At 40.0% G+C, this 18,362-nt stretch overlaps 1 protein-coding gene across 1 annotated transcript in view; it reads left to right on the top strand.

The window, feature by feature from the left end:
* Positions 1-18,362, top strand: part of PLPPR5 (phospholipid phosphatase related 5) — a 503,376-nt gene that overhangs the window by 350,085 nt on the left and 134,929 nt on the right. The window contains exons 4-5 of the mRNA XM_073593102.1: positions 15,418-15,594; positions 15,696-15,815. Of these exons, the coding sequence (XP_073449203.1) occupies positions 15,418-15,594; positions 15,696-15,815 (297 nt within the window). The remainder of the gene's footprint in view (positions 1-15,417; positions 15,595-15,695; positions 15,816-18,362) is intronic.

Genomic DNA, 18,362 nt, shown 5'->3' with positions numbered 1-18,362 from the left:
AGAAATTGGTCCTTGGGCGAGGCGGGGGTTTAGGAAGGAGTTATCAGGGTTTTGTTTTTTTTGTTTTTTTGGGGAGGGAGGGAGAGGGGTCTTAAGAATTGGTATGCAAAATGTTATGTGAAATAGATGATACATTTATGTAATTGTTTCTTTCTTTTTTAAAGAATTTATAACAATAAAAAGAGAATATATAAAAAATATATATAAAAAAAAAAACATGACAAATTGAGAGAGAGTGAACATCCCTAACGAGGGCAATGACAGCAAAAAAAACTGACCGCTGCTTTTATCCCTGTCCAAAACAAAAAAAAAAAAAGGTTTGTCTTTAATCATACTTTAAACCAAACAGTAGTTTCTCTTCTCCCACATCCTTTATTAGGCAGTTACAGTAAGTACCACATTTGATCTTGTCCCTGTTACAGCCTGTGACTGTACAGTGAAAATAAATGCAGCAGATTGCTGAGCTCATCCCTCTGTCACTCTGCTCTGTCCATCTATCATCATGCACCTTGTTAACGCATTAGTAAACTGCTTAAAAAAAAGCCCTGCGAGATAATGGCATAATGTGCTAGCATGCGTCACATACTAGCACATTATGAAATACTGTCTAAATACTCTAATACTCGCTCTAAGACTACATTAGAATGAAGCTCTTCCAGTAATGCCCGCTCACCGCTGAGAGGACTGCCATCTTCTCTCATCCTTTCTTCCGAGATCGCGGGCTCTGGCGCTGTGAGTGACCAGAGCCACGATGACGTCACTCCCGCCCGTGCTCGCGGGAGCCCTCGGTTCCTGCAAGAAACTCTGAAGGTCCAGCATACCGGACATCAGCGGCTGCATATATCTCCTACATGGTGCACATTTAGGAGATATTCATTTTACCTACAGGTAAGCCTTATTATAGGCCTACCTGTAGGCAAAAATAACAAGGCAGGGTTTACAACTGCTTTAAAGCTTAACTCGATGTTTACTGTGCCTTTAAATAGTTTGTCTGGGCCAAGCTGGAACTAATCCCTTCTCTAAAAAATATTCCTGCTGTCAGCACTGTATAAACTGTATGTAGCCTTAGCTACATTCAGTGTATAGCACTGTGTTCTGGCAGAAGGATAGGGCATGGCAGTATTTTGTGGATGAATAGAAAGCTTCTAAACCAATGCTAAGGGTGTACCTATTGTTCTACCACCTCATCCCTAAATGCACTGCACCAAAATATACAAAGCTTCCACTGGCTGAGGCAGAGGTCATGACATAATTCGCCCCTCTCTCTGCCTCAGCCAATCAGAGGAAGCTTTGTATTCATTCATCAATACAAAGCTTCGTGTGAATGGCTGAGCAACACTCAGCCCAACCCGTGTTTTGGGAGCAGGACGGGAAAACAACGTTGTCATTTTAATGTTTGCTTTGGAAGGTTTACACCGGAATTTCTATTGTTGTTTTTCATATTTCTGGTGCTTTTTCTATAATAAAATGTATTGAATTCAACCGCAGTGTCCCGCAGTTATGGCCTTCTTGAAAGGTTTTCCTTCCCTTTTAACTGACATTGATTGACAGCTGTGGGAGCCAATGGCACCGCTGCTGTGTCTCAGCCAATCAGGAGGAGAGTCCTGGACAGCTAAGACACTCGTGGATATTGCTGGAGAGAGATGGGGCTCAGGTAAGTATTGGGGGTGCTGGGGAGGCTGCTACACACAGAAGGTTTTTTTATCTTAATGCATACAATGCATTAAGATAAAAAACCTTCTGCCTCTACAACTCCTTTAAGGGTTTCAATCATGTCTCCCCTTTCCCTTCTTTCCTCAAGACTGTTACTATTAAAGGCTATGTTCACCTTTGTTCATCTTTTTTTCTTTTTTTTCTAAATTCCAACTCCCCTATGTACCAATATAGCATTAATGTACTTTTGTTTGCAAAAATAAAACCGCTTTCCATTAATTCTACACAGGCTTACCTCACTCTCTTCAGAGTTGTTTAAAAACATTGCTTGATTACTTCTGCCTTACTTCCTGGACAGACTTTAGGTCATGACCAAGGTAGGAGTTGACCAGCTGATCTCATTAGCACACCCCTGCATCATCTACCCTCAGCTGTTCAACACTTTTCTGTGTCATGACCTAAAGTCTGTCCAGGAAGTAAGGTAGGAGTAATCGAGCAGTTTTTTTAAACAGCTACGAATAGAGTGAGGTAAGCGTGTGTAGAATATGTGGAAAGCTGTTTTAATTTTGCAAAATAAGTACATTAATGCTATATTGGTACATAGGGAAGCTGGAATTTAGAAGATAAAAAAAAAAAGATGAAGATAAAGATAAACTTAATCTTTAAGTTCCTGAAGAATTTCCTGATCTCTAAATAAAAAAGTATTTTCCTTATCTCTAAGTAAAATACCAAATCCAAATAATTGCAAAATGCATGGGGATTTTTAAGGTGCTATGAGATTACAAAACAGTATGTAAAATTTAAAAACAATATTTTATTAATGCAATTTAAAAACTTTAGAAATATTGACAATACAAATAAACATATATTTAGGAACCCCTCATACATCCCCATATATGTGCCCTGTATTGCCCACTGTTTAATTAGATATAAACATTTCTAACTTCCCAAACATGGGTTCCTCAAAAAAATTTGACAATCAGCTGTTTTGTGTAGTGGGAGGAACAGGGTTACTTTCTCAATGTTTTTCACATTGATCTGCTGCCTCAGGAGATATGGGGAGAAGATCTATAATATTACAACATATTTAAAAGGAATATATCATTATACATATATAAAATATCCTCAATATGGTAAGGTAATTCAAACGTTTAGATAGCAATTCAACCACATATGATTTGATTTACTAAAAATGGAGAGTACAAAATCTGGTGCAGCTGTGCATAGTAGCCAATCAGCTTCTAACTTCAGTTTGTTCAATTAAGCTTTGACAACTAAAACCTGGAAGCTGATTGGTTTCTATGTACAGCTGCACCAGATTTCATCTTGACCCCAAAGAGCCTTTTTAGGTCATCAGACCTGGCAGAAAGCATAATGTCATCTATGCCAAATTCCCTGTTAAATGTTGTTAGGGAAGCAATTATCAATTTATGGTATAAACCTAGCACCACGCTCTTTTGTTTCATTATATCTTAGAAATACATTGGTATTGTCACTTCTCTGGTACCATGAAACAATAGATTCCGGTGCCAGTAGTTTCAGCAGTGTATGGTTAGCCTGTGGCATAAAGGATGCTGGTGCAAGAGAGGTGTGCATACAAAAAAAGGGTTAACTTTATATTCAAGACAGTAAGGGTTAAAAGTTAGAGAGATTTCGTGTGAAGGTTATAGTTTCGGTTACAGGAAGGATTAGTGTGAGGTTTAATGTTAGGTTTCAGGGAAGATTAGGATTATAAGGAGGGTTAATGTTACAGTGACTTTTAGTCTGAGAGTTCCTGGTAGGGTTACAGAGGGGGTTAGTGTAGGGGAGACAGAGAGCATTAGAGTAAGGGAAGGGTTAGCAGGGCCGGCCCTACCATGGGTCCCAGTGGGTCCATTGGACCCAGGCAGAACTTTGAGAGGGACAGCAAATTCAACCACGGCCTCCTCTCCTTCTCTTCTATTTATCCAGCAAATTGATGACCAAAGTTTTTTTTCCAGCAGTTTTGCATGTCATGATGACAACTGCCTCCTGGGGCCGCTCCGCCTGCCCCTATATTACTGTAGCCAGCCGCTGTACTGCCCTAGCCTGTCTATATACTACCCTAGCCTGTCTATATACTACCCCAGCATGCCTCTATACTGCCCTAGCCTGCCCCTATACTACCCTAGCCTGCCCCTATACTACCCTAGCCTGTCTATATACTACCCTAGCCTGTCTATATACTACCCTATCCATATATTACCCTAACCTGTCCATATACTACCCTAGCGTGCCCATTTACTACCCTAGCCTGTCTATATACTACCCTAGCCTGCCCCTATACTACCCTAGCCTGTCTATATACTACCCAACCTGTCTATATACTACCCTAGCCTGTCTATATACTACACTAGCCTGTCTATATACTACCCTAGCCTCTCTATATACTACACTAGCCTGTCTATATACTACACTAGGCTGTCTATATACTACCCTAGCCTGTCTATATACTGCCCTAGCCCGTCCCTTGGAATTGAACATAATGATATGTCATATAATTTTGCATATAGACAAGATGTTGTTGCATTTAAATCAGACTTCCTGATAAATGGAATTTTAGTTTTAATTATGATATAAAAAAAAGGATGTGGGGGCCTTTTGGCATCTTTTTTTTTAGGGGGGGGGTGTGGGGGCAGCATTTTATTCTTGGACCCAGGCAGCACAATGTCTCGGGCCAGCCCTGAGGGTTAGGGAATAGAAAGGGTTAGTATTAGGAACACAGGGAGTTACGGTTATAGTAAGTGTTAGGGTTACAAAGAGGGCTAGTGTTACAGTGAGGTTTAGTATAAAAAAAGAGAAAATGGCGCAAGATGTCACGAAAACATGCAAGGAAAACAATAAACATAAAAATAAAATTAAATAAAATTAAAATAAAGTCCCAAATGTCAACAATGTCCAAAAGGAGACCGTATGGGGCTGCAATAGGGCGTATGAGTAGTAGCAATACAAAGCGCATGTACCCTATGGTTAGGAAGTCCCAAATCAGCAGGATATGGCAAAAATTAAATAATGATACTGGACACCAGCAGCTGCTCCCTTGGGAGTTGAAGCAAAACTCTGGAAGGCAATGTAGAAAAGGAGACAAGGTGCGCCAATCTAAGTGCAGTATCAAAACATCATTTAATGAGGGGAGGCTGTCCACAGTAACGTGTTCTTCGGCTGGTGGGTGCTGGGCTGTAGGGGGGAGGAAAAACCCAGATGTCTGCAAGGTGAAGCCGGCGTGTGATTGGGCACCAGAAACCAGGAACAGGAAACAGGAACCGGATGGGGACCAGCGTGGAGCGCACCTGACATTGCAGAGAGAGCGGCGGAAGTGTGGTTGGACGTGTCAGATGATGCGTTTCAATGCATCCGCATTTTCTTCAGATCTAATAGGCTGATGGAGTGAGCATCATTTATATAGAAGAGCTGGAGGCTACGCGACGGCGTCACCAGGAACAAAACATACTGGCAATGTTAAAGGAAATCAAAGGAGATTAAATTAAAAATTAAAGGAGACCTTGTCTCCTTTTCTACAGTGAGGTTTAGTGCGAGAGTTACTCGGAGGATTACAGAATAGGTTAGACAGAGAGTTAGACTGGGGGTTTGTGTTAAGGTACAGGGGGGGGTTAGTGGATATATAGTATAAATATTCTGCGCTTACCAAGGTAGTGATGTGAACGCGATTATAATAATAACAAAAAATAGATGAGAAAATAGGTGAATATATGAGAAAATAAAATAAAATTTGTGAAAAAATATATAGAATGTGAAAAAAATATATATGAAAAAATATTTTATCAAATATATATATATATATATATATATATATATATATATATATATATATATATATATATATATATATATATATATATATATATATATATAAAAATATGTGTAGGTGTCGCTATGCCCAAGAATTAAATACTGAATTCACACATATATATATACAGGAGGGAATTGCGCAAACCTAACCGCATACAGTGTAATTGATATGAACCTTATAATATACATGTAAGTAAATATTAGTCCAACACTCAGTGAAAATCGATTAATAACGGTAAGCAAATAAAACTTGTGATTATGCTGTATTATTTAAAAGTCCCAAAGACAAAGCTGTAAATCAAGTGATGATAAATGTTCATATAAACTTCTGATGCAGTGCCTTGATATCTGCAATATCAGCTAGTGGGTGTTTTTATTATCCCAGAGGAGAAATATAAAGCCAGATGGCTTCTCACCGGACAAGATGGACCCCAAATTATAAGGGTCAGACACGCCTGATATTACACAGTGATCACCTGTGGTACATTTTGTGACGTCACCACGCATCAGCTGGCAGTCTGAAAGCTTGCGCTGTGTCTGTATCGATTTTTTTGCTGTTTTTGTGCAAAATTTGCACTATGAAGTTTCCTCTTTTCTAAATATTTCACATTTATTGGAGAAACGACAAATCGATTGAAAGCTTTGGAATCTTTTAATCACCTTTTCTGTTTGTGGCGGGGGGAGAGTGGCTAATGTTTGGAGCAGACCGAATGGAATACCACAGGTGATCACTGTGTATATCAGGCGTGTCTGATATACACAGGCGGGTTAGTGTTAGGAATACAGGGAGGGCTAGTGTGAGGGTTAAAGGAAAGATTTGTTTAATGCCCCGTACACACGGTCGGACTTTGTTCGGACATTCCGACAACAAAATCCATGGGTTTTTTCCGACGGATGTTGGCTCAAACTTGTCTTGCATACACACGGTCACACAAAGTTGTCGGAAAATCCGATCGTTCTAAACGTGGTGACGTAAAACATGTACGTCGGGACTATAAACGGGGCAGTGGCCAATAGCTTTCATCTCTTTATTTATTCTGAGCATGCCTGGCACTTTGTCCGTCGGATTTGTGTACACACGATCGGAATTTCCGACAACGGATTTTGTTGTCGGAAAATTTTATCTCCTGCTCTCCAACTTTGTGTGTCGGAAAATCCGATGGAAAATGTCCGATGGAGCCCACACATGGTCGGAATTTCCGACAAAACGCTCTGATTGGACATTTTCCATCGGAAAATCCGACCGTGTGTACGGGGCATAAGAGTTACAAGGGGGGTTATTGTGAAGGTTAGTTTTACAGGAAGGGTTTATATCAGGGAAACAGGGAGGGTTACTAGTAGAGTTAGAGAAAGGGTTAATATAAAGGAAAAACTAAGGATTAGAGTGAGTGAGGGTTATTTTATGGGTTACAAGGAGAGTACATTTTACAGGTACAGAGTGTTCTGCAACAGCAAGTGCTGAGCTCAAACTCTGAAAGGGAATGTATTGGTAGTAAAAGTAATAGATGGCTTAGTTTTAGGTGGGTTAAAAGCTTACAGAGTTAAGTAACAATTGATCTTTAAGCTATCTAGGTAAAATGAGAAAAAGGTTAAAAAAAAGTTATAAAAATGTATAAATAAATCTGGATGACAACGATTTTTAATAGCTGTATGTTACAATGTAGTACGTTAACATATACAGTAGTAGTAAATATTGTATCTTGCTTATATTTAAAGGGTAACTCCACTTTTGTGGAGAAAATAAGCAAACAAAAATAATAATAATAATATAGCGTATACAATTGTGACACAAGTCATATTGTAATTGAATGTTATTAACCACTTCAGCCCCGGACCATTTGGCTGCCCAAAGACCAGAGCGTTTTTTGCGATTCGGCACTGCGTCGCTTTAACTGACAATTGCGCTGCCATGCGACGTGGCTCCCAAACAAAATTGACCTCCTTTTTTTCCCACAAATAGAGCTTTCTTTTGGTGGTATTTGATCACCTCTGCATTTTTTATCTTTTGCGCTATAAACAAAAAAGAGCGACAATTTTGAAAAAAACACATTATTTTTGCTATAAATATCCCCCAAAAATATATAAAAAAATATTTTTTTTCCTCAGTTTAGGCCGATATGTATTCACGTATTCTTCTACATATTTTTGGTAAAAAAAAATCGCAATAAGCGTTTATTGATTGGTTTGCGCAAAAGTTATTGTGTCTACAAAATAGGGGATAGTTTTATGGCATTTTTATTATAAATATTTTTTACTAGTAATGGCGGTGATCTGCAATTTTTATCGTGACTGCAACATTATGGCGGACAGATGGAACACTTTTGACGCTATTTTGGGCCATTCACATTTATACAGCGATCAGTGCGATTAAAAATGCACTGATTACAGTGAAAATGTGACTGGCAGTGAAGGGGTTGACCACTAGGGGGCGCTGCAGGGGTTAAGTGTGTCCTAGGGAGTGATTCCAACTGTGGGGGGGGCTACGTGTGACACAACACTGATCACCGCTCCCGATTACAGGGAGCGGTGATCAGTGTCCTGTCACTAGGCAGAACAGGGAAATGCTTGTTTACATCAGCATTTCCCCGTCCTTCCTCTCCGTGAGGCGATCGCAGGTATCCCCGCGGACATCGAGTCCGCGGGACCCGCGATCACACTCATGGAGCTCACAGTGCACGCCCACAATGCCATGTTTTAAAGGGCAATGTACAATTACGCTAATATGCCTGTACATGCCCTTCTGCTGACATATATCGGCGTGAGCCAGTCGGCAAGGGGTTAAAAATTACTTTTCCTTTTCAATCAGCAGCACTGTCATTTTCTGTAAAGTGCAATACAATATGGCTACCTGGAGGTGTGCTGTACACAGAATGTGTACAGAACGCCCCCCAGAAACATAATTTCCTGCTTTTGTGATTGGCTCTTTGATTTTCCCAGAAGTCTACACAAAGATACAAGTCAGATTTCAGACATCCCCTGCAACAAAAATTAAATTTTTGGTGAGATACTCCCAATAGGAAATCACGTCTAAAGGGATGCAGACCTGCAATTTTCCTCAGTAGAGCCCTGCAGGTGCAGCAGCTGATTGATAATTATGAAACCACTCCCATTAGATTCACTTTCCTACATGGACACAGACAAACACACACATGGATTTCTTCAGAATAACAAAAGGTAGGAATCAGCAACAAAGTTTGTTAAAATCCTTGTAATGTACATACCTGTAGATCATCCAGAGGGGAATGTTTTTTTCTCAACAAAAGTGGAGCTACTTTTTAAAGTATCCTTGAGAAAAGAATAGAGACTGTCATTGCTGAACTGCTTTTGAACATGCTAGTTGCCTGGCTTTGTCTGGCTGTTGAGTCACAGACTCAGAAGAAGCATGACGTAAATGAGTACCAGAATATCTTACCTCTATGATTTGGCAGGTCAGTTACTGAGAAAGTATTCAAGACAAAGAATCGGCATGTCACCCAGGGAACTAACATTCTTAGAAGAAGAGGTCAGCAATGACAGCCAACATAATTCTCCAATGACAGGTGTTCTTCAAGCTGTGGCCTTTGTCTGTGAAGATAATGCAGCATCCGACTAGCAGAAAGACACTGACAGCTTGTTAGAAGAAAAATTGATTACTTCCTATGGGAAAAAGTCTTGCTGCTTTTACAGATCAAACACCAGATCAAGAAACAACACAAAGTCCAATTATTTCACCGGCACCAATGGTTCATCTGCAGTGTCAGCAATAGCAATTATATATTACATACAGTATATGCAAAAAGTCTCACAGGTCCAGCACACTTTCTCGAGCCCTGCAGTTTTCTTATTCTTTTTCCCAGAAATGTCACCCCTTGTCCCTGTTGTAAGCACTGAGTTAGACATCATATAACAGACTGCTTGTTGCAGTGAAGGTGGTGTCCCTAACAATGTCTCACATGTGTTTCATTGGAAGTTTCATCTTCGACTTTGAAGTTGAATATATACAGGAATGCCAAGACAGCTGTGTTTACTATTAAAGCACTGGTTATTAAGATAGTGATCTTACTTAGCTGGGAGTGCAAGCAAGGCATTGCTATACAAAGGCCAAAACATTTTTTAAATAAATAAATTCAAAGTCAACATTTTTTATTAGACAGTTTTACAACAAGTCTAATGCCACGTACACACGATTGGAAATTCAGCCAACAAAAGACCAATGAGAGCTTTTGGTCGGAAAATGCGACCGTGTGTATGCTCCATCGGACTTTTGCTGGCAGGATTCCCGCCAGCAAAAGATTGAGAGCAGGTTCTCAATTTTTCGGTCAAAAAAAGTTCCTATCCGAAAATGCGATCATCTGTACAAATTCTGTCGCGCAAAATTCCTACACATGCTCGCAAACAATTCAACGCAAGCCCGAAAGCATTGAACTTCATTTTCTCGGCTCATCGTAGTGTTGTACGTCACCGCATTCTTTTTTTTTTTTTAAAGGTAACTTACGTCACCGCATTCTTGGCGGTCGAAAGTTCAGAGAACTTTTGTGTGACCGTGTGTATGCAAGGCAAGCTTCAGCGGAATTCTGTCGAAAAAACCATCCAAGTTTTTTCTGACAGAAAATCCGCTCGTGTGTACGGGGCATTAGCATTGCAATATATGAAGATTGATAAAAAAGATGGTAGTGATAATTACATCTCTATCAACATAAGTCTAGAGTATGTAAACAGTAATCCTTATCCCTCCTTATGACTCTCCCTCCTGATTGGCTGAGACACAGCAGCGGTGCCATTGGCTCCCGATGCTGTCAATCAAAGTCAGTTAGCCAATCAGGAGAGAGAGGGGACAGGGCCGAACCACAGTTCCGTGTCTGTATGGATACACGGAGCTGCAGCTCGGCTTGGGTGCCCCCATAGCAAGCTGCTTGCTGTGGGGGCACTCAAGAGGCGGGAGCGGCCAGGATCACAGAAGAGGGACCCGAGAAGAGGAGGATCTGGGCTGCTCTGTGCAAATCCACTGCAACAGAGCAGTTAAGCATAACATGTTTGTTATTTTTATAGAAGAAAAAAACAAGACTTTACAATCACTTTAAGGTATTAATGTTGGTATAAATGATCTGGTTCCTGGGCAGGCGGCTTCTACACCCCAGAGGATCTGCACAGTCTCCTTGGCTTGTAGTTTAATGTAAAAAGGGTTGTATTTTAAGCATCATGCCATTGCTAAGAGGTCCAGATACAACTTTATTCCTCAGGGGTAGAGATCAATAAACATCCGTGTTTCAGGGGTCTAAGCGCCCCATTCATCAGGGCTAGAAAGAACATGAGAAGATCATGTCAATCTCCACGGGGTCATAATTAAAACCAAATAATCAATATTAATGAGGGTGTCACAATAATTACATAAAAAAGAGAATATGAATGCTGAACAAATATAAGAACATAGGTGCTGAAAGAAAAAATATTATAATAATATTTATACCACTAATAATAATCATCACTATTATTAAAATGATACATTGTGGAAGAGATATCAACCTAAAAAAAAGAGAGTAAAAAAAAAAAACTCTCAAAACTGTTATGTATATAAATTGAACCCTACATTATACAATTTGATTGTATAATTGTAAATTGAAAAAAATTAAAAAAGAAATGAACACAAAAGAATTATAGTAATGACATAATAATAATACTAATAATATTAGTATTAAAAATAATGATATTACTACTGACAATAATAGTCATAATCACTATTGTTAAAATAATACATTCTTGGCAATAAATTGATCAAAAAGGAATAAATGTATGAAAACTGATATGTAAAATGATAAATGTATAAATTCAACCATACATTATACAATCTGATTGTACAATCCTAAAATGGTACAAAAGATAATGAAAATTATATTAGTGATAACGATGACTACAAAGAATAATGATACTTATTATAAAATAATACATATTGGTTAAAAAAAAAAATTGGACCTAGTAAGAATAAAATGTATAGAAATGACAAAAATACAGTGGGGACGGAAAGTATTCAGACCCCCGTAAATTTTTCACTCTTTGTTATATTGCAGCCATTTGCTAAAATCATTTAAGTTCTTTTTTTTTCCTCATTAATGTACACACAGCACCCCATATTGACAGAAAAACACAGAATTGTTGACATTTTTGCAGATTTATTAAAAAAAGAAAAACTGAAATATCACATGGTCCTAAGTATTCAGACCATTTGCTGTGACACTCATATATTTAATTCAGGTGCTGTCTATTTCTTCTGATCATCTTTGAGATGGTTCTATATACCTTCATTTGAGTCCAGCTGTGTTTGATTATATTGATTGGACTTGATTAGGAAAGCCACACACCTGTCTATATAAGACCTTACAGCTCACAGTGCAAGTCAGAACAAATGAGAATCAAAGGAACTGCCTGAGGAGCTCAGAGACAGAATTGTGGCAAGGCACAGATCTGGCCAAGGTTACAAAAACATTTCTGCTGCACTTAAGGTTCTTAAGAGCACAGTGGCCTCCATAATCCTTAAATGAAAGACGTTAGGGATGACCAGAACCCTTCCTAGAGCTGGCCGTCTGGCCAAACTGAGCTATCGGGGGAGAAGAGTCTTGATGAGAGAGGTAAAGAAGAACCCAAAGATCACTGTGGCTGAGCTCCAGAGATGCAGTCGGGAGATGGGAGAAAGTTGTAGAAAGTCAACCATCACTGCAGCCCTCCACCAGTCGGGGCTTTATGGCAGAGTGGCCCGACGGAAGCCTCTCTTCAGTGCAAGACACATGAAAGCCCGCATGGAGTTTGCTAAAAAACACCTGAAGCACTCCAAGATGGTGAGAAATAAGATTTTTTTGTCTGATGAGACCAAGATAGAACTTTTTGGCCTTAATTCTAAGTGGTATGTGTGGAGAAAACCAGGCACTGCTCATCACCTGTCCAATACAGTCCCAACAGTGAAGCATGGTGGTGGCAGCATCATGCTGTGGGGATGTTTTTTAGCTGCAGGGACAGGGCGACTGGTTGCAATCGAGGGAAAGATGAATGCGGCCAAGTAAAGGGATATCCTGGACGAAAACCTTCTCCAGAGTGCTCAGGACCTCAGACTGGGCCGAAGCAATGACAATGACCATAAGCGCACAGCTAAAATAATGAAGGAGTGGCTTCACAACAACTCTGTGACTGTTCTTGAATGGCCCAGCCAGAGCCCTGACTTAAACCCAATTGAGCATCTCTGGAGAGACCTAAAAATGGCTGTCCACCAACGTTTACCATCCAACCTGACAGAACTGGAGAGGATCTGCAAGGAGGAATGGAAGAGGATCCCCAAATCCAGGTGTGAAAAACTTGTTGCATCTTTCTCAAAAAGACTTATGGCTGTATTAGATCAAAAGGGTGCTTCTACTAAATACTGAGCAAAGGGTCTGAATACTTAAGACCATGTGATATTTCAGTTTTTCTTTTTTAATAAATCTGCAAAAATGTCAACAATTCTGTGTTTTTCTGTCAGTATGGGGTGCTGTGTGTACATTGATGAGGAAAAAAAATGAACTGATTTTAGCAAATGGCTGCAATATAACAAAGAGTGAAAAATTTTAGGGGGTCTGAATACTTTCTGTCCCCACTGTATATCCAAAGAGCTGATAGGAGCATTGGCTATTAATTCATCTGTACCCCTGACCTTGGAATAAAGTTGTATCTGGACCTCTTAGCAGTGATGTGGCACTTAAATTTCAACCTTTCTTACATCAGAGAACTGATGTTGCTAACATCAGGAAAGTTTTTAGGATCAGGAATAATAGACCTTGCCTGTGTATGCTTAACCCTTTTTTTTTTTTTTTTTATGTGTTGTGGTGGCTCCTAGCCTTAGTCCCCAAGTACTTCCAACAGGTCATGTTTTGGGAATTTCTCTTAAATTAAAGCTCTCATACATACCAAGCTGTTAACATTGATTAAAGGACTTAAACTATAAATAAAGGCAAAACTTTTTTTGTTTTGGATAGAGTAGAGTTAGACTAGAACACCTGTCAGTTTAAATTGCTGTCTGTGCCCCCATTAAGGAGATTCACCCCCTCTATTGGTCCTGTTTACCATTATCATTGAAAGTGAAAGTAAAAGAAAATCCCAAAATGTTGGGTTGTCACCAGAAAAGTAATACAGGGGAAATGTTCCAATGGGGACACTAGTTCTGGTGACCTGGGGGTCTCCAAGGAATTCCCTTGATTTACAGGGATTTCCTCTCACTTCCTTTTCACTTTACTTTTGCTATGAGACAGGAAGTGAAGAGAAATCTCAGCAATGGGACAAAGATGGCGAAAATAAATCTGACAGGGGTTATAACCCTCCCTTACTCTATCCACAATTTAAAAAAAGATGCCTATAGTTCTAATATATGGATTGAGGTTAGGAACCACTAATCTATGGGGATAGGGAGGTGCGGTGAATATGAGTGATATAACGTAAGGTGGTTTAGGTGCATATTATTCTTGCGTTTAAAGTGGATGTAAACCCTCACATATACCCAGTGAAGTGAACAGCCTCAGATGATACACAGAGATGAAACAAATTTACCTACATAAGTTTTACATGTATATCTGCTGTCTTCAGCTTTATATACTGTTTAGAAAGTGCACGTCATGTTAGAATTTTCACGTCCTTATTCTGCACAGTGAGAGAAGTCTTGGATTACACTGGGAGACAGCTGATTGGAGGAAAGGCACACACCCCCCTCCAGATAGGCAGAGACTTGCAGAGCTGTGCTGTGAGTAAAGCAGCTTTCTGTTAATCTATTTACAGCACCCACCCTGACGCAAAATTCAGCCTGAGTTTATCACATGTGTCGGAGAACTTGTCAGAAGTTATCACGCTGACAACAGAAGAACGGAGCAGGAGAAAGCCACAGGACTTAGTGGTTTGAAAAGAGATAAGAAGACACTGCAGATATATGTGCCCAGCTCAAATTTCATGAATCGGGTTTACATCCACTTTAAGCTGACCCTAGATGGATTGAATTTCAGCCAAGTTCAGACAAATTTTGGTGTGAGGCCACTCCTGTGTGACTGAAGTCGATCTAACAATCAACTTCTGTTGAACAGGCTTGTTGGAAAAATGTTCTCGATCAGTGACTGCAGCTGTTGATCAGTGTATTCTGAGAATCTCAGCCATCAAAATACAGTCTGTATACAGTGGAAGGGATTCCTCTCTCCATCTTGTTTGTGTGGATGGAGGAATCCATACATTTTTTTAATATGCAGCTTGGTGGCTGAACAAAAAACAAATTGTACATCTATGGGCAGCCTTTTTCATTCACACAATGTGGCACCATGCTGTGAACAAAAAGCAGCTCAAGTAACAAATGAATTCTGCACATTAAGCACCAAAAATTTAAATAAAGGCCTTACAATATAAAATACCAGTTAAACAATTAAAAAAAAAAAAAATGCCAGCCCTGTAACAATTTAAAGTAGCCATGTAACAATCTTTAGATGTGGTGGCTGCATGAGTTTTCTTTTGTTAGGCTTTTTTTCCCTCTGTTTTCCCTGGTGATCTGGCCAGTAACACACCTCATATTGAGGTGCCTACACCATGGATTAATGAGCACAGAAAACAGCATTGTCAGTCTAAAGGGAGGAGAGTGTTAAATTTAAGTACACCAACCAATTGAAGCCAAACTCCAGCTAATACTTTATAATCAGTTAAAGATCGACTTCTGTACAACGTCCCGTCGTATTTTTGCTGCTTGATCAGCTCTGCCAGCTATAGCAAATTGCTGGTTGATAGAAAACAATGAGTCATCTATGGGCTGCCTTACTGGCAGGATCACCAGGTGAAAAAAAAAAAAAAAGAAAGCCTAAAAAACAAGACTAATGCAGCCACCACATCTAAGAATTGGTAAGCTGCAATGTAACAAATGTGTGCTTTTGGGATTACACTCTAATACTCCTTTTTTTTTTTCTTTTGCAGATGTACATCACCAGCACGGTTAAAGCCAAAGGGACACGGCTCGCCAAACCTGTCTTGTGCCTGGGCTCGATGTGTTTGGCTTTTCTTACTGGAATAAACAGGGTGGCGGAATATCGCAATCACTGGTCAGACGTCATAGCTGGCTTTCTCATCGGAATATCAATAGCAGTGTTTCTGGTATGTATGCATTTTCTTACACAATGGGAGATGTACTTAGTATGAGTGCTTCTTTGTATTTATTTTAAATGCAGCCTCTAATATTTGCTTGTTTAATTTAGGTTGTTTGTGTGGTAAACAATTTTAAAGGAAGACAAACAGAACAGGAAAAATCGCCAATTGACAACTTGGCGCAGATGCCAATGATCAGCATCCCACGGGTAGAAAGCCCCTTAGAAAAGGTAATATCGTTTCCCATGTCTAAACCCTAATGTTCTTGACCTGCCTGCTAAGACATATCAAAATTCAGCAGGCAGGTCATTTTCATTCTATACGTCGGTGGATATGGTACTTTGCATACACATTTACAGTTATGGCCTTATACAAGGTTGCACGTTTATGTAAAGGAACCAAGGGAGAAGTTAGCAGCCATTACGGAGTAGGAAATATTGCAATGGGAAAGCATAGTATCCTGTACCAGCCAATCAGAATAATTTCATCATTCCAAATCAGAAACGTGTCATCCACCCTCCTCTCTTTCGTTCAATGGGCTGCAGTGAAAATAGTTCTATGTATAAAGCAGGCCCCATGCTGCCTCCAGCAGTGCATTCAAGGTTTAGGTTGAATTCAAACAGAGTGCAGTCACAAATGTTTTACTGCACTGTAAAATGCCTGTCACCGTAAGGACACACAGAAGACAATTGTTTTCTGTGTGTCCTATTTACACTGTAATGCAGCCTGGAGCTGCAGTGTGGTGTGCTGCAAAAAAAATGCAGACATGCTGCATTTTATCACATGGTATCGTACCAAATCGCATAGAACTGTACAGCAGTGCAATACATTGCGTTGCTGTACAGCACCCTGAATGTAGAGTACGTTTTGTACGCTTCTAATAAAATTTGTAAAAAAAAAAAAAAGAGCCGTGTGATGCACTGAATTGCTAACCACACAGCCTCCTACTGCAGCCAGGAACGGACTGCTTTCCACCAGCTGTGCAAACTTAGCCCTAAAGCGGAACTTTGCTCTCTCAACCAACACAATTTTTAATCCTTATGTTGCTGGTATTAGTAAATAGGTAGGTTTTCTAAGCTAAGCACACCGTCCTGCCCGTGTGCCTGAGCTAAGGGTAGATGGTAAATGCTACATGAATCATCTGCCTTATTCAAGATGGCCATAGCCAGAAATGTTAGGGATATAAATAAATAAGATAAATAAAACATGGAGACATGGATGAATGGGTAAGTTTGCTTTGCATATTAAAAATGAATTAATACCATGTTTGATTTGTAGTGCTCTGCTGCAGTGCAGTTCAGCATTATTTTCATTAAACACATAAAACAAGGGGAAATCAGTATTAAACTGCTTGTCGACTGCCTAACGTAGATATGCGGTGGCAAAACGGGGCACGTGTTCTCAACAATAGGAGGGTACCTTGAAAGGGTACCAAAATCATGTCATCCACTGATGTAGATCTGGTACCACAACGATGCTCCCCTGCTGCTAATTCTGCCACAAATGACAGATCCCAATCACTGCTAGAATATAAACACAGTGGCAGAGATCCCAGGTGAGATATCTCTTTAAATAGTTTGAAATGCCTTAGGGGTTGGAAGGATCGGAGATCATCACTGTCACCACCGCCAAATACAGATCTTTCCCTGGAGAGCAGTCTTTAAGTGCTCTTAACACATAAACACCAGTCATCCAGTAACTTGTATGTGTAGCATTTGGGCATGAGAACCCACCCTTTTGCCCTCACACATATGTGTTGGCCGGTTAGAAAAGGGTTTAGAGTACATCCAAATTGATCCGCAACTTCATGAGTAGGGTTAACACCCCTCCCAAGTGTGGCTCAGGGTTAATTTTTAGTACCAAAAGCGGTAACCCCGAGCCACACTCGGGATTACACCGCAGTATCCAGGTACAGGTACTTACCTTGTCCCCAGGATCCTGCAATGTCCTCCCGCTGTATGCTCCGGCCGGACCCCCGCCCGATGTATCACTTCCGGGCTCCGTTCCCTCAGAATGTTGCAACGCATGGGGCGGAGCCCAGCGGCAAATTAAAAAAAGTACAAAAAACATAACACACAATACATTGTAATCTGTAGATTACATTACTGTATCAAATCATTTCACCTCAGTTTTGTCCCTAGTGCTTTCTCCAGTGCCCTGCCTGCACTTTTACCATTCTTTCTGCCTGGAAACTTAAGAACATCCATGACATCCAAAAACCACGCCTCTACGTCAAAAGAAAAAAGGGACACTCATGAGAGTACAGACAAGGAGGCTGCGCACCCCGAATATTGAATTGAAAAACAGAATCCCCCTATTAGGGCTTTAATGCAGCCAATGATATATAATGAACAAAATACAAAAGGAGTAGTAATGACTGTTTATGTTTATATTAATACAGCAAGTACTGTCAACAAAAATTGGGATGTGGGCTAAAATCCAAAAAATGAGCAAAATAAGAAAACAATACAAATAGCAAAGGGCAGTGTGCGATAGGGTTACATCATGGACAACAATAATACAATAACACAGAGATGTTGATTGTGTGAGGAGCTGACGCGTTTCGACCCCAATGGGTCTTCTTCAGAGGATAAATATATGGAAAAACTGTAAAAATGTAGACATGTGTCAAACAATATAAAACCAAAAGAAAAAGAATATATAAACATTTCCATATGGTGCATTTTTACCAGTCACGATGTATTCGATGGTTACGGGTGGCCGTAAAGTATGGGAATTTCCCTCTTGTTGTATCCCCGATCTCGTAGCCGGTGGGC

The sequence above is a fragment of the Aquarana catesbeiana genome, linkage group LG07 (genome assembly GCF_042186555.1).
Source record: "Aquarana catesbeiana isolate 2022-GZ linkage group LG07, ASM4218655v1, whole genome shotgun sequence".
NCBI classification, from domain to species: Eukaryota; Metazoa; Chordata; class Amphibia; order Anura; family Ranidae; genus Aquarana; species Aquarana catesbeiana.
This window is presented reverse-complemented; position numbering and strand designations above follow the sequence as displayed.